This window comes from Nothobranchius furzeri, chromosome 15 (assembly GCF_043380555.1).
Source record: "Nothobranchius furzeri strain GRZ-AD chromosome 15, NfurGRZ-RIMD1, whole genome shotgun sequence".
Classification (NCBI taxonomy): Eukaryota; Metazoa; Chordata; class Actinopteri; order Cyprinodontiformes; family Nothobranchiidae; genus Nothobranchius; species Nothobranchius furzeri.
The window spans coordinates 47,109,170-47,129,591 of record NC_091755.1 but is presented as its reverse complement, the minus strand read 5'-3'; the positions used below and the strand labels follow the sequence as shown (position 1 = coordinate 47,129,591).

At 44.9% G+C, this 20,422-nt stretch overlaps 2 protein-coding genes across 2 annotated transcripts in view; both read left to right on the top strand.

The window, feature by feature from the left end:
- The first annotated feature begins 9,987 nt into the window (after positions 1-9,987).
- The window catches only part of bcap31 (B cell receptor associated protein 31), a 16,819-nt gene continuing 6,384 nt past the window's right edge, over positions 9,988-20,422 (top strand). The window contains exons 1-2 of the mRNA XM_054746265.2: positions 9,988-10,126; positions 20,273-20,372. Coding sequence (XP_054602240.2) covers positions 20,281-20,372 — 92 coding nt within the window. The 5' untranslated portion in view covers positions 9,988-10,126; positions 20,273-20,280. The remainder of the gene's footprint in view (positions 10,127-20,272; positions 20,373-20,422) is intronic.
- LOC129154677 (piggyBac transposable element-derived protein 4-like) lies at positions 13,614-14,757 on the top strand. The gene is made up of 2 exons (XM_054734634.2): positions 13,614-14,478; positions 14,564-14,757. Exon 1 carries the CDS (start codon positions 13,758-13,760, stop codon positions 14,463-14,465), a length of 708 nt encoding a protein of 235 aa, XP_054590609.2. The 5' UTR covers positions 13,614-13,757; the 3' UTR covers positions 14,466-14,478; positions 14,564-14,757.

The following is a 20,422-nucleotide window of genomic DNA, read 5'->3' as shown; positions in this document are numbered from 1 at the left end:
GCAGATGATCTGTCACCTTTGACCTTTAGCCTGGTGCTGCACAACCAGTAGGCTTTGATCACTGGACCTCAGGGACCTGCTGGGGGTGTAGGGACTAAGAAGATCACCAATGTAAGATGGTGCTTGTCCATGTAAGGCCCTATAGACCAGAACCAGGATCTTGAAATGAACCCTGAAGTTGACTGGCAGCCAGTGAAGCTGGAGGAGAAGCGGGGTGATGTGGGTGTGTTTGGAGGACTTGGTCAGAAGCCGAGCACAGGCATTCTGAACCACCTGCAGACGGTTCAGGGAGGTTCTGCTCAGACATGTGAAAAGAGAGTTACAGTAGTCTAAACGTGAGGAGATGAAGGTGTGGAGAACTGTCTCAAGTTCAGAGCGGGACAGAATGGGACTCAGCTTAGCAACGTTCCTGAGATGGAAGAAGGAAGAGCGAACAAGAGAACTGACATGAGAATCCAGGGTGAGAGCTGGGTCAAAGGTCACACCAAGATTCCTGACGGAAGGTTTGGTGTGAGAAGCAAGCTGACCAAGAGAGTCTCTGACTTTGGGAACCAGCTTGTCTGGGGCACAGATGAGGATCTCAGTCTTATCTTCATTCAGCTGAAGAAAGCTCCCACCATCCAGGTTCTGATAGAGTCTAAGCAGGTGTGTAACAGCTGCAGCTTAGACATCTCATGGGGCTTAAAGGAGATGTACAGTTGGATGTCATCTGCATAAAGATGGTAGGAGATTCCTTTGAAGGAGCTCAGGATGTGCTGAAGAGGAAGCAGATAGAGGAGGAAGAGCAGAGGCCCCAGCACAGAACCTTGTGGGACACCATGGGTAAGAGAGGTGGTGGAGGACCTAAACTTGGAGACGGCCACAGAAAAGGAGCGCTCAGAGAGATAAGAGGAGAACCACTCCAGAGCAGTTCCTGATAGGCCTACCCAGTCTCTCGGCCTCTCCAGTAGCAGGTGATGGTCAACAGTGTCAAAGGCTGCAGTCAGGTCCAGCAGGACCAGAACAGAACAGTCCCCTGCATCACTGTGGGTCAGAAGGTCATTAGAGACCCTAAGAAGAGCGGTTTCAGTAGAATGAGCTCTACGAAAACCTGACTGGAAGCTATCATAGATGTTATGTTCATCAAGAGCAGCTGTGAGTTGTTTAGCCACAACCTTTTCCAAGATCTTGGAGATGAACGGAAGTTTAGAGATGGGTCTGAAGCTGCTATGGAGAGAGGGGTCGAGACTCGGGTTTTTAAGAAGCGGGTGGATTACAGCGTTCTTAAAGTAAGCAGGGACCTGACCAGAGACCAGAGAAGCATTAATTATAGAGAGCACGCTGGGACCGATGGACTGAAAAGCACTTTTAAACAAAGATGAGGGTAAGATGTGGAGGGGGCATGCAGAGGTCTTCATAGAGTTAACTAGTTTGGTTAACTCAGGCAAAGAAACAGGAGCAAAGCTATCTAGGATGATGGGCCTGGTTGGAGTCGGGAGAGGTGGCGATAAGGCTGAAGGAGAGATGCTAGATCTAACCTTATTGACTTTGTCCACAAAGAAAGACAGAAAGTTCTCACAGTCTGTAACAGAGTGGATGGAGGCTGTAGGAGAGGCAGGAGAGACGATGCTGCTGATGGTGTTAAACAGCACCTTGGGGTTCCCTTTGCTCTGGGACACCAGGTTGGAGAAATAGGAAACCCTGGCGTCTCTGACTGCAGAGTTAAAGGATGTCAGAAGATCCTTTAGGTGCAGCAGATGGACGTGGAGATGGGTTTTCTTCCACAAACGCTCAATTTTTCTGCATTGGCGCTTCAGGCTGCAAAGGATGTCATTAAACCAGGAAGTAGGGTTCACTGCAGGAACTGATCTGGTTCTGACAGGACAGATGTTGTCCAGAATGGAGAGGCAGTGCTCGTTAAACGGAGAAGTTAAGGAATCTGGGTCGTTATCAGAAGAACAGGGTGGATCAAAAGCAGCAGAAAAATTGCTAGCTGTGCTCTCATTAAGAAAAAGAGAACTAACCATACGGCGAGCAGGAGGTGGGGACGCAGACACTGACAAGTTAAAGAAAATGCAATGGTGATCTGAAATATAAACGTCCTCAGGACAAACACTGTCCGCATTTAGACTCAGGGTAAAAACAAGGTCTAGAGTGTGCCCCCTGGTGTGTGTGGGGCCAGAAACATGCTGGGTAAACCTGAAGGAGTCCATAAGGCTGGAGAAACTCATGGCAAAGTGATCAGTGGGATCATCAACGTAGATGTTAAAGTCACCAACAATCACCAGTCTGGACAGCTTCACAGTGGAGGATAGAAAGTCACTAAACTCCTGAAGGAAAGAACTGTTTGGACCAGGTGGACGATAGACCACAGCACAGTAGAACGGGTCCTTACGCCCGACTTTAATCAGCTGCAGTTCAAAGGAAGCAAAGTGACCAGAGGCTGTAGAGCTACATGGAAGATGGTCTCTGAAAACAACAGCTAGGCCTCCACCACGACCAGAACCCCGGGGCTGGCTAAGAAAAGAATAACCACTCGGGCAAAGTTCAATCAGACCAGAATAATCAGATGTTTGCTGCCAAACTTCAGTCAGAAAGAGAAAATCCAGGTTTTTAGAGAGAATTAGATCATTGAGCAGGAAAGACTTATTGTTAACAGAGCGGGTGTTTAATAGAGCCATGCTGAGTGAGGTGGAGGAATCAGAAACTACAGAAACAGCTGGAGTTAGTGGACGTAAATTAGCAGGGTTAGATCCACGGTGTTTGTAAAAACCACCTATGGAGGGAACAGGAGGAGAAACCACTGAGGAATGAGGATAAACCGGCCTTAACAAACTTGGACGGATGAACCGCGCTGCAACGCGGCCTGGCGGGAATGCGGAAGTGGCGCTCAGGTCGCCAAACAAAGGACAAGAAGCTAGAAGATCACACCGATGTTCACTAGATAAACCACGCTTTAAGAGAAGTCTTATTCTCACCTGGATTCCTGCTCGTTTACCTCTTTTCCTCCGAAGTTTTCCCGGGACCGGATAAACATCGCTGGAGGCGCCCTGGTTGGAATCGTCGTTTGGCTCCGGGCCAGTGCGCCACTCAGATAAACAAACAGGGCGATCTTGGGCGATCGTGAACGAACGGAAGGACAAAAGAGACTGGTGATCATAGGAGATGGTAGCAGGGACACTACTGAAGGGGATAGCAGACAGGAGCAAGGAGGAAAAGAGGAGGTTAGTGGAGAAAAGTTTGAAAAAGTGGCCGGTGACTGCGGCTAAGCCAATCACAGGCGCCATCTTGTTATCAAGCGGAAGCGGAAGTGATGGGTTCATCAAGTCCTCCTCCAGCTCGCTGACATGTTAAATGAGCCTTGGGTCCTCCAGAAGTGTGTTTGAACCATCCAATCAGATAACAGCCTGCAGGGTTTAATCTTCTGCTGGTTTCGGGGTTCATGTGGAGTCTGAAGGTGAGGAGTTAGCTTTAGAAAGCTCCAGGTCCGGACGAGGAATCACGACGTCGAAGGGAACAACCTGGGTCCTGAACAGAACCAACAACCCTCTGGAACCAGGGGTCTGTAACCTGAGGCTCTGGGGCCACATGTGGCCCTTTGGACCTTCCACTATGGCCCTAAGTAAGTTTGGCTAAAATGGATGAAAAGCTATTTCTGGTTTTTAAAGGTTTAAGAAGATTTTCAGTTTTTACATGAAAACCTGCAGAACGACACTAAAATCACCAAAAACATTAACTGTGGCTCTGAACAAGTTTTATTTCCGGTCGGCTCCTTGGATTGTGATTCTTGTGGCCCTCTAGACCAGAATAAAGTGGAGATGATTACCCATGATGCACCACAGGAACACAAACTGCAGAAGGACTTCTGAATGCTCCAAGTTGGGCCCCCGGGGCCCCGCCCACAGGCCTGCAGGTTCGATTCACCCGAAGCCAATCAAAGCTCAGGGTGATGCTCAGAGTTGAAGCAGACAATAAAGGCGGTTCACCCCCCACACCACCCCCTCAGAGCCTCTTGCTGCTGGAGGTCGATGTTGTGCAACGCAGGAGGCTTCTGGTTTTCCGGACCCAGAAAAAAATGGCCAAGAGAGGAAAAGGGAGCTGAAGGGATGGCGGTTGGTGGTCGGAGGCCGGCCAGAGACGTTGTGCATGCTCTGTGTGTGTGTGTGTGTGTGTGTGTGTGTGTGTGTGTGTGTGTGTGTGTGTGTGTGTGTGTGTGTGTGTGTGGTGTCCAGGCATCTACAAAATGAACATTGGCAACCACAGCAAACACACACACACACACACACACACACACTGATGTGAGAGTTAGAGCCGCACACTCAGACGGTTACAGCGTGGTCACATGACCTGATGGGACAGAGATGTCAAACCGTCAGAAACAACTGAACCTGCTGCTCCTCAGAACCACAGGTGAACATGTGATGTCTCTCCTGAAGGTGGCAACATAGAGCAGGCATCAGAGGTCAACAGGGGTCAGCAGGCATCAGGTCGTCATTCAGGATGGATGAGACCAGGTGTAGGTCTGTTTTTGTCTGCAGCAGCTCACACAGAGCTAAAGAAGCTCTGAAACATCAGAACACCTGACTGATCCATCAGATTCACGTAAAACCTGAAACAGCGCTCTTAGTCCTCCCACTATTCTCCTAGAATCCATGTTTGTTTACGTTTATACCGTGGTTATTTACAGAGCTCGTTTAAAATCAGCATGGGAGCTGATCAAAGGGCTGCACAAGAGCAAGGCAGTGACCAGATTAAGCACGGGGAAAAGTTCAACAGAAAAATAAGCACCAATGAGACAAATCACAAACAAGATCAAATACCCAATAAAATAAAGATGACATCACTGAAACAAAGCCTGCAAGCCTATAGAGTAAAACTAAAACCAGCAAAGGAGACACATCTTTAGGTTTAATATAAAGTCTGATAGCGATGGAGTCTGGCGGACACAAAAAGGAAGAGCATTCCACAATTTTGGGGCAGCAAATGCAAAAAAACATGCACCCCGAGATATGCATCGCATCTTCAGGACACAAAATAAGCACTGGCCAGCAGACCTAAAGGGATGGGTGGAAATGTTAAGAGTGAGCAGCTTTGAGAGGCATCAAGGGGCAAGGCCATCATCAAGGAGCTGATTTACTGAGCCCGATTGGTCCAGAGCCAAGTAGATTTAGAAGTCATCAGCATAGAGGTGGCAATGCAATCCATGTTTTAATAGGATTTTGCCAAGGGGGAGAAGGTAAATAGAAAACAGGAGTGTACCAAGAATCGAGCCCTGGTGTACTCCCCAGGGAAGTGGCTCAAAAGGAGAGAAGCAGTGGCCTATGTGGACAAAGCATCTGTCAGTTAAATATGAGCTAAACCAGTTTAATCAATCAATCAATCAATCAAAGCTTTATTTATAAAGGTGTTTAGATGAACGCCTCTGACACCAACCACAAAGTGTTCTCACATCAGGGTCAGAATTCTCAAACGAGGTCGAGAGGTCGATAAGTACTAGCAAAACGTGGGACCCGGCGTCTGTTTCCACCACAACAAATCCTCCCAGAATCCTTCACAAACAACCCCATCCTCCCAGAATCCTTCACAAACAACCCCATCCTCCCAGAATCCTTCACTAACAACCCCATCATCCCAGAATCCTTCACAAACAACCCCATCCTCCCAGAATCCTTCACTAACAACCCCATCATCCCAGAATCCTTCACTAACAACCCCATCATCCCAGAATCCTTCACAAACAACCCCATCCTCCCAGAATCCTTCACAAACAACCCCATCCTCCCAGAATCCTTCACAAACAACCCCATCCTCCCAGAATCCTTCACTAACAACCCCATCCTCCCAGAATCCTTCACAAACAACCCCATCATCCCAGAATCCTTCACAAAAAACCCCATCCTCCCAGAATCCTTCACTAACAACCCCATCATCCCAGAATCCTTCACTAACAACCCCATCCTCCCAGAATCCTTCACAAACAACCCCATCCTCCCAGAATCCTTCACTAACAACCCCATCCTCCCAGAATCCTTCACAAACAACCCCATCATCCCAGAATCCTTCACAAAAAACCCCATCCTCCCAGAATCCTTCACTAACAACCCCATCATCCCAGAATCCTTCACTAACAACCCCATCCTCCCAGAATCCTTCACAAACAACCCCATCCTCCCAGAATCCTTCACAAACAGCCCCATCATCCCAGAATCCTTCACAAACAGCCCCATCATCCCAGAATCCTTCACAAACAACCCCATCCTCCCAGAATCCTTCACAAACAACCCCATCCTCCCAGAATCCTTCACAAACAACCCCATCATCCCAGAATCCTTCACAAACAACCCCATCATCCCAGAATCCTTCACAAACAACCCCATCATCCCAGAATCCGCTTGAAACCAAGAAATCAACTCATCAAGTGATAAAATCAGGAACTTTGAAAAAAGGAAACTCTTAATATAAATGCTTTGTGTTTTTCCTCATTCAAACTTAAACGTTTGAGTTAAACTCACTTATTTAACTAAGGGCTGTGGTGCAGTGGCCAGCACTTTCTTTCTGCGTAGCTCTCCCTGTGCACGTGTGGGTTCTCCCCAGGAACCCCGGTTCCATCCCACAGTTCATAAACATGACTGTCAGGTTGATTGGTTTCTCTAAACTATCCTTAGGAGTGTGTGTGTGTGTGTGTGTGTGTGTGTGTGTGTGTGTGTGTGTGTCTGTGCTGCCCTGCAATGGACTGGCATCCTGTCCAAGGTGTAACCCAGAGATCACTGGGGATAGGCACCAGCCCCCTGCGACCTTGAGTTAACCAGCAGGTTTGGACGATGGATGGATGGATGGATGGATGGATGGATGGATGGATAGATGGATGGATGGATAAATGGTAAATGGTAAATGGCCTGTATTTGATATAGCGCCTTCTAGAGTTCTTGAAACCCCCCAAGGCGCTTTACAACACAATCAGTCATTCACCCATTCACACACACATTCACACACTGGTGGGGATGAGCTACAATGTAGCCACAGCTGCCCTGGGGCGCACTGACAGAGGCGAGGCTGCCGAGCACTGGCGCCACCAGTCCCTCCGACCACCACCAGCAGGCAACGTGGGTTAAGTGTCTTGCCCAAGGACACAACGACAGCGACAGACTGAGCAGGGCTCGAACCTGCAACCTTCTGATTACGGGGCGAGCTCTTAAGTCCTGTGCCACCGTCGCCCCATGGATGGATGGATACAGTTCAGGAACAAACCCAGCATCCTCCTCGCCTGTCCCCAGCCAATCAGACATCCCATCCTCCTCTGATCCAACATTTTCCTGTCACACGCCAGCTCTTTTGTCCTCTAACGCAGTCATGGACTCTTCTGGTTCTATAAATCTGTCTTCAACCAAGTCAGGAGATGCTGCTGCCCCGTTTACCTCCCCCTCCCACCTATCTGTCTCTAGAAGTCAGGTGAAGAGGCAGCTGGAGAGACTGAACAGGAACAAGGCTGCAGGTCCAGATGGTGTCAGCCCCAGAGTACTGAAGGCCTGTGCAGAGCAGCTCTGTGGGATTCTGCAGAACCTCTTCAACCTCAGCCTGGCCCAGGAGAAGGTTCCAGTCCTGTAGAAGACATCCTGCCTTGTTCCAGTTCCAAAGAAAACTCGCCCATCAGTCAATGACGACTACAGACTGGTTGCCCTGACATCCCACACTATGAAGGTCCTGGAGAGACTCATGTTGGTCCACCTGAATAAGCAAACTAGAACATATCAGGACCCGCTGCAGTTTGCTTATCGCCATGGAGTTGGAGTTGAAGATGCCATCATCCAGCTGCTTCAACCAATCCACTGTCATCTGGACAAAGCAGGCAGCACTGTGAGGGTCATGTTCTTTGATGTCTCCAGTGCATTTAACACAATTCAGCCTGATGTACTTTGCCAGAAACTCCAGAAGACACAGGTGGGGGCCTCAACTATCGTCTGGATTAAAGACTACGTGACAAACAGACCACAGTTTGGGAGGCTGAAGAACTGCACATTAAACCAGGCGATCAGTAACATTGGAGCACCACAGGGGACTGTACTCTCACCAATCCTTTTCACCCTGTACTCCTCAGACTTCCAGTACAAGTCAGAGACCTGTCGTCTACAGAAATACTCAGATGACTCTGCAGTAGTCGGGTGTATCAGAGATGGACAGGAAGCTGAGTACAGAGAGCTGGTGGAGCGCTTTGTGGCATGGTGTGGAAACAATCATCTGACCTTGAACGTGAACAAAACAAAGGAGATGATTTTAGACTTCAGAAGAAACAGGGTGGAGTCAAACACTGTTTCCATCATGGGAGAAGAAGTGGAGGTGGTTGAGGAATACAAACACCTTGGAGTTCACCTGGACAACAGACTGGACTGGAGAAAGAACAGCGAAGCCGTTTACAAGAAGGGACACAGCAGACTGCACTTCTTGAGCACGCTTAGGTCCTTCAATGTCTGTAGCAAGATGCTGCAGATCTTCTACAAGTCTGTTGTTGAGAGTGTAATCTCTTCAGCCATCGTCTGTTGGGGTAGTAGCATCAGAAGCAGGGACCTGAAAAGGCTCAACAGCCTAATAACAAAGGCTGGTTCTGTTCTGGGGACGACTGTGGAACCGCTGGAGGAGATCATGCAAAGAAGGATTCTCCAGAGAATCAAGAAAATGATGGACAACCCTGAGCATTCTCTTCACAAGACTGTCCGACAACAGAAGAGTGTCTTCAGTCAGAGGCTTCTTCAGTTTGGCTGCAACACTGACCGCTACTGGAGATCCTTCCTGCCAACAGCCATTGTAATATACAACACCTCTTTGATGACTTGATTATTATTATTATTCTGAGCTACTACAGCAATCAGTTTCCCTCTGGGATTAATAAAGTATTTTTGAATTGAATTGAATTGAATTCAACTACGTGAGTTCTTCTGTATTTCTGATTAAGACTCATAGAAACCCGCCAAAAAAAAACTCCACTGTCCTCAGTTTAACTGCTGTCTGTGATGCAACCCACTCTTCTTGCACATACTTTTGCTCATTTGCATTTTCTACACGTGTGCATTGAATGCAAACAAACCTGATGCAGATTCTAAATGTTTCATATTTCAAAACTTTTGATTTTAGTTTTGGAAACACGCCAGATGCATGTTTCATCTCCATCCAATCACGTGTTTTAGATTTTGAGAACTAGTTTTGTTGAATGTTGCAACTAACCTGGAGCTTCCTCCATACCTTTTTGTCAAAAGGTGCACATTTTTGCACAGGAAAATAATTAATGCGATTTTATTCAACAATGGATGTATGAACAACTGAAATAAAAAACTAAACCAAATACACCAATTAACCAATAGACATGCACTTTTAAACTGATTTTTGTCTAAACAAATTTTAATTTACTTATTTATAAACTGTAATTTGACTTGATTGATGGCAAAATTCTCTGTCTATAAGGGATTTTATGTATTAATTATGGTGACTGGATGAAAACATGAGAACTTAATCTTTGAGTATCTGGCTTTTGAGAATAAGGATTTGTTTCGCCCTCTGGCGGATAGAAGCTGTTACTACAGCATTTAAATTAAGCTACACAAAACATAAGTGATAGGAACTTCCTGCAAATAATTTCGAAATAAAATATGGCACTTTTATATTTCTACGTTTTTTTAATCAACAAGCTAAAGCAGGAACTATTAGCAGCTAGCTAACCGCACTACAAACATATCAGATCGTGCATTCTCTGGTGGCAACAGGGATTTTCATTTGTTTTTATCTTTTATCTGTGTTCGACATGTTTATATAACGCCTGTTTAATTAACCAACATTTTTAGTGTACAGCGCCTTGTTTGGTTGTAATGTCTTGTGAATGCGCTTTATAAATAAAATTGGATTGGATTGGATTGTTACAGGAGCACCAAGTGAATCATTTTTCTCTTTAGTGACGTCGCATCCGGCCTGACTCCACCTTAGCTCCGCCTACTCTAAACTCAGTGCATCCAATCAGCTTTCGAGGTGAGTTGGCATTAAAACAGCGGAAGTGTTTATAGCAGGAAGCTAAACTAGCTAGCTAACAACGTCTGCGTTTGTCGTCTCTGCCGGAGCGCTCAGACCGTTTCCCCCTCAGAGACCGGTTCGGTGGCTCAATAAGGTGAGTCCGCCTTCAGACAACCGCCTTTAAAGTCACAGACAGAGAAATCATAAGCTTTTATCTCCAACATGGGCCGCACCGAAGCTTTGTTCAACCGAAAATCCACCAGCGTGTAGACGCAAGCTGTCTCTACAGATCCAACATGTTTGCACATTCCAGTGAATGTCCGGGACCCCGATGAATTCATGACGGTAATGGTCACATGTTACAATGTTTCGCGTTTTAGATTTAAGACAGACAACAGCAGAGAGGTCAGCGTGCCACACCTCCTCTGAACTTTAGTCTAAGACCTCCACGATCCACTCAGCATTTAAACATGCCTGAAGCAACATGTAAACAGGCCTGAAGCAACATGTAAACAGGCCTGAAACAGCTTGTAAACAGGCCTGAAACAACATGTAAACATGCCTGAAGCAACATGAAAAACATGCCTGAAGCAACATGTAAACAGGCCTGAAACAGCCTTTAAACAGGCCTGAAACAGCCTTTAAACAGGCCTGAAACAACATGTAAACAGGCCTGAAACAGCCTTTAAACAGGCCTGAAACAGCCTTTAAACAGGCCTGAAACAGCCTTTAAACAGGCCCGACACAACATGTAAACAGGTCCGACACAACATGTAGAAAGGCCTGAAACAGCCTTTAAAGAGGCCTGAAACATGTAAACAGGCCTGAAACAGCCTTTAAAGAGGCCTGAAACAACATGTAAACAGGCCTGAAACAGCCTTTAAAGAGGCCTGAAACAACATGTAAACAGGCCTGAAACAGCCTTTAAACAGGCCTGAAACATGTAAACAGGCCTGAAACAGCCTTTAAACAGGCCTGAAACAACATGTAAACAGGCCTGAAACAGCCTTTAAAGAGGCCTAAAACATGTAAACAGGCCTGAAACAGCCTTTAAACAGGCCAGAAACAGCCTGTAAACAGGCCCGACACAACATGTAAACAGGCCTGAAACAGCCTTTAAAGAGGCCTGAAACAGCCTTTAAACAGGCCTGAAACAGCCTGTAAACAGGCCCGAAACAACATGTAAACAGGCCCGAAACAACATGTAAACAGGCCTGAAACATGTAAACAGGCCTGAAACAGCCTGTAAACAGGCCAGACACAACATGTAGACAGGCCCGAAACAACATGTAAACAGACCTGAAACAACATGTAAACAGGCCTGAAACAGCCTTTAAACAGGCCTGAAACATGTAAATAGGCCTGAAACAGCCTTTAAACAGGCCTGAAGCAACATGTAAACAGGCCTGAAACAGCCTGTAAACAGGCCCGACACAACATGTAAACAGGTCCGACACAACATGTAGACAGGCCCGAAACAGCATGTAAACAGGCCTGAAACAGCCTTTAAACAGGCCCGAAACAGCCTTTAAACAGGCCTGAAACAACATGTAAACAGGCCTGAAACTGCCTTTAAACAGGCCCGAAACAACATGTAAACAGGCCCGAAACAACATGTAAACAGGCCTGAAACTGCCTTTAAACAGGCCTGAAACAACATGTAAACAGGCCCGAAACAGCCTTTAAACAGGCCTGAAACAACATGTAAACAGGCCTGAAACAACATGTAAACAGGCCCGAAACAGCCTTTAAACAGGCCTGAAACAACATGTAAACAGGCCCGAAACAGCCTTTAAACAGGCCTGAAACAACATGTAAACAGGCCCGAAACAACATGTAAACAGGCCTGAAACAACATGTAAACAGGCCCGAAACAGCCTTTAAACAGGCCTGAAACAACATGTAAACAGGCCTGAATCAGCCTTTAAACAGGCCTGAAACAACATGTAAACAGGCCCGAAACAACATGTAAACAGGCCTGAATCAGCCTTTAAACAGGCCTGAAACAACATGTAAACAGGCCCGAAACAACATGTAAACAGGCCTGAAACAGCCTTTAAACAGGCCTGAAACAACATGTAAACAGGCCTGAAACAACATGTAGAAAGGCCCGAAACAACATGTAAACAGGCCTGAAACAGCCTTTAACCCTTACCTCACATTAGAGCATTTTTTTGTGCTGACATGTGTATTTTTGTGAATAACTTTGGCTATGTTAATGCAATTTATCTCATTTTTATGGAGGATGTGTATTTTGGAAGGAATTACAAAAAAAAGTTTGAAAAAATATTCAACCTACTTTATTAAAACGTGGAAATCATTTTGTACAGTTAAGCACATTGAAGCATTTTTTTGTGCCATTGACTTTCATGTAAATCATATATTTTTAATTAGCATAAATATTGGCATAATTTTAAAAAATTATGATTGTGCCCGTGTTTACAGTCTCATCACAAATGTAAGAAGCAGTTTTTACTGTTTTTCACTACATGGCATACTTTCTCCATATATAGCAGGGCAATGGCTGACCCAGCATTTAAACTGAATGATTTAGCTGTATTTCTTTACCTCTGACTGCCCATTATAATACATATTTTGCAAAAAAATGGTTTGTGTGTTATTTAGAGATGCCATACAATAGTTTGCATGTGTGTGTTCTGAATTTTTGGTAATTGTGCTTTTTCAGTGTTATTTCAAAAAATAAGCCTGACTGAATGTACAAAATTAGCTTATTCTGCAAAATAGCATTTTGACATGTGTTCCTTTGTGTGTGATTGTTCAGGCATGCGTGTATGTAGGTATCAAAGCACTTTACAGATCTTCAAAGGACAGATCTGTGATCATTATCTGGAGTGGTTGAGCAGGTGTGGGCCATGGGAGTGTAGGGGGGGGGCACAGGTTCTCACACTCTGTTGACTTCATGAATATTCATCAAAGGCATGCTATATATCAAAAATCAAAGGATTTTCTGCTAAATTTCAGATACTCATTCACAATTTTACTTTTGCAAAATGTTATTTCAATAAGTACAAAGCATTTGCATGGATGAAAGCTAAGATGAAGGCTGAAAAACTTCAAAGGCATACATTTGTTTTTCAAAACAAATTCCTGCAGAATCGAATTTTGTTTACATTCAGTAGGGGCAGCTTACACAGGTGCACCAATTGACTAAAAGTACATATATGAGACTCAGATCAGGATTCATTTCTTTGAACCGCAACCATGAGAAGAAGATTCAATGTGAATGAAGCCCTGGAGGTGTTTCAGCAGCTTGAGGAAGAGGGAGAGTCAGCCTCATCCTCATCCACGGATGACAGCTCTTGTTCGGATGAAGAGGCTGAAGATCAGGCCTTTACCCCAGGGCCTGATTCAGGGGAAGAAATGGAAGAAGGTTCAGATGAGGAGGTGGTTGCTGCAGAGGAGAGATGGGACCATCCTTTGTGGCAATCAAAGAGCGGGATCGCCTGGTCCCCGACACCCGACACCAGGATCCCCTTTCGGGCTCCAGACGTCCGCCATTGTGGGATCACCCGCCTCGCTGTCAGCTACATCCAAACTATTGAGGACAGCTTCGATTTTTTTTAACTACAACGATCCTAGATGTAATAATAAAATACACCAATATAGAGGGAAGAAGAAAATATGACGATTGGACAGACGTTGACCGCGTGGAACTCCGGGCATTGTTTGGGTTGCTCATCCTCGCTGGTGTGCACCGTTCCCGTGGGGAATCATCTGCCAGCCTCTGGGGGGAGGAAACGGGGAGGCCGATATTCAGAGCCACGATGAGTTTGGGAAGGTTCCACATGCTGACTGCAACATTGCGCTTTGATGACCGCTTGACCAGGGCAGCCCGCCGGTTGGTGCAGCAGGACAAGCTCGCTCCCCTGCGGGAAGTGTGGGACCTCTGGGCGGCCCGGCTCCCTCTCGCCTACAACCCCGGTGAAGATGTCTGCGTTGATGAACAGCTCGTCGGATTCAGAGGTCGCTGCAACTTCAAGCAGTACATGCCCTCAAAACCGGCAAAATATGGCATCAAGCTGTGGGTGGTGTGCGATGTGGCCACTTCTTATGCCTGGGGGATTATTCCCTATCTGGGCAAGACGACTCGAGACGCCCCGGCAGAAAGGGGGCAAGGGAAGCGGGTGGTGCTGGAACTCACGGAGGGTCTGAGCGGCCGCACTGTCACCACGGACAATTTTTTCACCTCGCTGGTTCTTGGAGAGGAGCTGCTAAAAAAAAAAATCTGTCTTGTGGGAACAGTTAGGCGCAACAAGCCAGAGTTGCCCCCACAGCTGCTCCAGATGAAAAGCAGAGCGGGTCTGTCCTCCCTGTTCGGCTTCACCTCCACCGCCACCGCGGTGAGCTACTCCAAAGCGCCGGCGGAACGTTCTGCTCCTCGGCACCAAACACCATCAGGTTCAGATCCAGGAGGGACCGCAGCAGAAGCCGACCGTAATCATCGATTACAACCGCTGCAAAGGGGCAGTTGACAACTTGGACAAGGTAATTTATTTATTTTATTTTGTTTTATTATAATTCACCAACCTAATTGCATATGTAATTTATTTATTCATTTATTTTTTTCCAGCTCGTTGCAACATACAGCTGCCGCCGCAAGACCAGACGTTGGCCCATGTCGCTCTTCTGCAACATGTTAGATGTGAGCGCCTACAATGCCCTGGTCCTGTGGCTGTCTGTGGAACCGGCCTGGAACCAACAGAAGAGGAGCATCCGTCGAAGGCTGTTCTTGCAGGAGCTTGGGACCTCCATGGTGAGACCAGCCCAGGCGAGGCGCACTCGCTTGCCGCGGTCCAGCAGCGCTGCAGCTCTGTTGGAGGTGCAGCAGCAAGTGGAGCCAGGTCCAGCCCAGGAGCAGACAAAGAAAAGATGCCACCTTTGCAGAGGGAAGAGGAGCGTGCATGCACGCTTTTGCCATGCATGTGGACAGGCTGTGTGCAAGGAGCACTCAACAGCTGTGTGCTCAGCCTGCAGCTGTTAGCTCACTCCCCTCTGTGTTTCTCTCTCTTTCTCTCTCTCTCTCTCTCTCTCTCTCTCTCACACACACACACACACACACACACACACACACACACACACACACACACACACACACACACACACACACACACACACACACACACACTTTTTCTTTGTTCGTGTGCTTTAATAAAGTGTTCAACTGGTCATCTTTGTAAGTGCATTTTTTTGTGCTCTAATGACTTTAACGTGAGTATTTTAGAAAATATGACATTACACAAAAACTACAAAGTGAGCAAAAAATATTTTTATGCCTATTTGTGACACTCCAAGGCTGTGACAACTTACCCACAAAAAAGGTCATCTGGACATAACACACAAAAAATGATTTGATTTTTTCATTTTTTGTACAGTTTTCAAACTTCGGGTTTTGCTAATAAACCTGGCAATAAAGGGGTTAAATCTGAGAAACACACACATATTTTATTATATTTTGTTAGGGCTGAAGCCAAGGATGAAATTCATGTAAAAAAATTGGGACTTATGAAATATTATATAATATTTCTATGGGAAGCTTTCTAAGTGCATTTTTTTGTGCTCTAATGACTTTAACGTGAGTATTTTAGAAAATATGACATTACACAAAAACTACAAAGTGAACAAAAAATATTTTTATGCCTATTTGTGACACTCCAAGGCTGTGACAACTTACCCACAAAAAAGTTAATCTGGACATAACACACAAAAAATGATTTGATTTTTTCATTTTTTGTACAGTTTTCAAACTTTGGGTTTTGCTAATAAACCTAGCAATGAAGGGGTTAAATCTGAGAAACACACACATATTTTATTATATTTTGTTAGGGCTGAAGCCAAGGATGAAATTCATGTAAAAAAATTGGGACTTATGAAATATTATATAATATTTCTATGGGAAGCTTTCTAAGTGCATTGTTTTGTGCTCTAATGACTTTAACGTGAGTATTTTAGAAAATGTGACATTACACAAAAACTACAAAGTGAGCAAAAAATATTTTTATGCCTATTTGTGACACTCCAAGGCTGTGACAACTTACCCACAAAAAAGGTAATCTGGACATAACACACAAAAAATGATTTGATTTTTTCATTTTTTGTACAGTTTTCAAACTTTGGGTTTTGCTAATAAACCTGGCAATGAAGGGGTTAAATCTGAGAAACACACACATATTTTATTATATTTTGTTAGGGCTGAAGCCAAGGATGAAATTCATGTAAAAAAATTGGGACTTATGAAATATTATATAATATTTCTATGGGAAGCTTTCTAAGTGCATTGTTTTGTGCTCTAATGACTTTAACGTGAGTATTTTAGAAAATGTGACATTACACAAAAACTACAAAGTGAGCAAAAAATATTTTTATGCCTATTTGTGACACTCCAAGGCTGTGACAACTTACCCACAAAAAAGGTAATCTGGACATAACACACAAAAAATGATTTGATTTTTTCATTTTTTGTACAGTTTTCAAACTTTGGGTTTTGCTAATAAACCTGGCAATGAAGGGGTTAAATCTGAGAAACACACACATATTTTATTATATTTTGTTAGGGCTGAAGCCAAGGATGAAATTCATGTAAAAAAATTGGGACTTATGAAATATTATATAATATTTCTATGGGAAGCTTTCTAAGTGCATTTTTTTGTGCTCTAATGACTTTAACGTGAGTATTTTAGAAAATGTGACATTACACAAAAACTACAAAGTGAGCAAAAAATATTTTTATGCCTATTTGTGACACTCCAAGGCTGTGACAACTTACCCACAAAAAAGTTAATCTGGACATAACACACAAAAAATGATTTGATTTTTTCATTTTTTGTACAGTTTTCAAACTTCGGGTTTTGCTAATAAACCTGGCAATGAAGGGGTTAAATCTGAGAAACACACACATATTTTATTATATTTTGTTAGGGCTGAAGCCAAGGATGAAATTCATGTAAAAAAATTGGGACTTATGAAATATTATATAATATTTCTAAAGGAAGCTTTCTAAGTGCATTTTTTTGTGCTCTAATGACTTTAACGTTAGAAAATTTAAACGTTGGGTAAGGGTTAAACAGGCCTGAAACAACATGTAGAAAGGCCCGAAACAACATGTAGAAAGGCCCGAAACAACATGTAAACAGACCTGAAACAGCCTTTAAACAGGCCTGAAACATGTAAACAGGCCTGAAACAGCCTTTAAACAGGCCTGAAACAGCCTTTAAACAGGCCCGAAACAGCCTTTAAACAGGCCTGAAACAACATGTGGAAAGGCCTGAAACAACATGTAGAAAGGCCCGAAACAACATGTAAACAGGCCCGAAACAACATGTAAACAGGCCTGAAACAGCCTTTAAACAGGCCTGAAACAACATGTAAACAGGCCCGAAACAGCCTTTAAACAGGCCTGAAACAACATGTAAACAGGCCTGAAACAGCCTTTAAACAGGCCTGAAACAACATGTAGAAAGGCCCGAAACAACATGTAAACAGGCCTGAAACAACATGTAAACAGGCCTGAAACAGCCTTTAAACAGGCCCGAAACAACATGTAAACAGGCCTGAAACAGCCTTTAAACAGGCCTGAAACAACATGTAAACAGGCCCGAAACAGCCTTTAAACAGGCCTGAAACAACATGTAAACAGGCCTGAAACAACATGTAAACAGGCCTGAAACAGCCTTTAAACAGGCCTGAAACAACATGTAAACAGGCCTGAAACAGCCTTTAAACAGGCCTGAAACAACATGTAAACAGGCCCGAAACAGCCTTTAAACAGGCCTGAAACAACATGTAAACAGGCCTGAAACAACATGTAAACAGGCCTGAAACAGCCTTTAAACAGGCCTGAAACAACATGTAGAAAGGCCCGAAACAACATGTAAACAGGCCTGAAACAGCCTTTAAACAGGCCTGAAACAACATGTAGAAAGGCCTGAAACAACATGTAAACAGGCCCGAAACAGCCTTTAAACAGGCCTGAAACAACATGTAAACAGGCCTGAAACAGCCTTTAAACAGGCCTGAAACAACATGTAAACAGGCCTGAAACAGCCTTTAAACAGGCCTGAAACAACATGTAAACAGGCCCGAAACAGCCTTTAAACAGGCCTGAAACAACATGTAAACAGGCCTGAAACAACATGTAAACAGGCCTGAAACAACATGTAAACAGGCCTGAAACAGCCTTTAAACAGGCCTGAAACATGTAAACAGGCCTGAATCAGCCTTTAAACAGGCCTGAAACAACATGTAGAAAGGCCTGAAACAACATGTAAACAGGCCCGAAACAACATGTAAACAGGCCTGAAACAACATGTAGAAAGGCCTGAAACAGCCTTTAAACAGGCCTGAAACAGCCTTTAAACAGGCCTGAAACAGCCTTTAAACAGGCCCGAAACAACATGTAAACAGGCCCGAAACAACATGTAAACAGGCCTGAAACAACATGTAAACAGGCCTGAAACATGTAAACAGGCCTGAAACAGCCTTTAAACAGGCCTGAAACAACATGTAGAAAGGCCCGAAACAACATGTAAACAGGCCCGAAACAGCCTTTAAACAGGCCTGAAACAACATGTAGAAAGGCCTGAAACAACATGTAAACAGGCCCGAAACAGCCTTTAAACAGGCCTGAAACATGTAAACAGGCCTGAAACAGCCTTTAAACAGGCCTGAAACAACATGTAGAAAGGCCCGAAACAACATGTAAACAGGCCCGAAACAGCCTTTAAACAGGCCTGAAACAACATGTAGAAAGGCCTGAAACAACATGTAAACAGGCCCGAAACAGCCTTTAAACAGGCCTGAAACAACATGTAGAAAGGCCTGAAACAACATGTAAACAGGCCCGAAACAGCCTTTAAACAGGCCTGAAACAACATGTAAACAGGCCCGAAACAGCCTTTAAACAGGCCCGAAACAGCCTTTAAACAGGCCTGAAACAACATGTAGAAAGGCCTGAAACAACATGTAAACAGGCCCGAAACAGCCTTTAAACAGGCCTGAAACAACATGTAGAAAGGCCCGAAACAACATGTAAACAGGCCCGAAACAGCCTTTAAACAGGCCTGAAACAACATGTAAACAGGCCTGAAACAGCCTTTAAACAGGCCCGAAACAGCCTTTAAACAGGCCTGAAACAACATGTAGAAAGGCCTGAAACAACATGTAAACAGGCCCGAAACAGCCTTTAAACAGGCCTGAAACAACATGTAGAAAGGCCCGAAACAACATGTAAACAGGCCTGAAACAACATGTAAACAGGCCTGAAACAACATGTAAACAGGCCTGAAACAGCCTTTAAACAGGCCTGAAACAACATGTAAACAGGCCTGAAACAGCCTTTAAACAGGCCTGAAACAACATGTAGAAAGGCCTGAAACAACATGTAAACAGGCCCGAAACAACATGTAGAAAGGCCCGAAACAACATGTAGAAAGGCCTGAAACAACATGTAAACAGGCCTGAAACAGCCTTTAAACAGGCCTGAAACAACATGTAAACAGGCCTGAAACAACATGTAAACAGGCCTGAAACAGCCTTTAAACAGGCCTGAAACAACATGTAAACAGGCCCGAAATAACATGTAAACAGGCCTGAAACAGCCTTTAAACAGGCCTGAAACAACATGTAAACAGGCCTGAAACAGCCTTTAAACAGGCCTGAAACAACATGTAAACAGGCCCGAAATAACATGTAAACAGGCCTGAAACAGCCTTTAAACAGGCCTGAAACAACATGTAAACAGGCCTGAAACAACATGTAGAAAGGCCTGAAACAACATGTAAACAGGCCTGAAACAACATGTAAACAGGCCCAACACATGTAAACAGGCCTGAAACAACATGTAAACAGGCCCGAAACAACATGTAAACAGGCCTGAAAACATTCTACAGCCAATGACAGCTGGAAGCTCTGTCGGAGTCCAACCCACATCTGGTACCGGTCCAACTGCGTAAACCAGACCGGTCTGGTTCAGGGACTTGGGGAACCTCAAAGGAGCGTTCCTAGTTCATTCTAGAGGTATACTGACTTTGGTTTTTCTATTGCTGACATGTAAACGGCTCGGTCAGCCGATGGCCAGTGTGTGCTGTGGTTTTCATGGCTGGTATCCAGGTGCTTCCTGCAGCAGCGCTGGGCTGCCTGGGGATGTGCCTGTGTTTAAATCGGCTTTACCAAGGAGCTACACCAGCCGGTGCCGATATCTACAACATGGCAAATACTGGCCCGACACATCGGTCCACCCCTAGTTCTTTATAACCCGTTATGTCCTCTAATGTCTCTTGTCCAGGAGTCGTGATGAGTCTGCAGTGGACGGCGGTCGCCACCTTTCTCTATGTCGAGGTCTTCCTCGTCCTTCTGCTCTGCATTCCCTTCGTCTCCCCTAAAAGGTCAGTGCTCACCTGTGCTGGACTCAGTCATAACTTGGATCTGCACCTGC

Excerpts from the sequence above, each read along its gene's own strand:
- LOC129154677 (XM_054734634.2), top strand. The coding sequence starts at position 13,758 with ATGAGTTTGGGAAGGTTCCACATGCTGACTGCAACATTGCGCTTTGAT.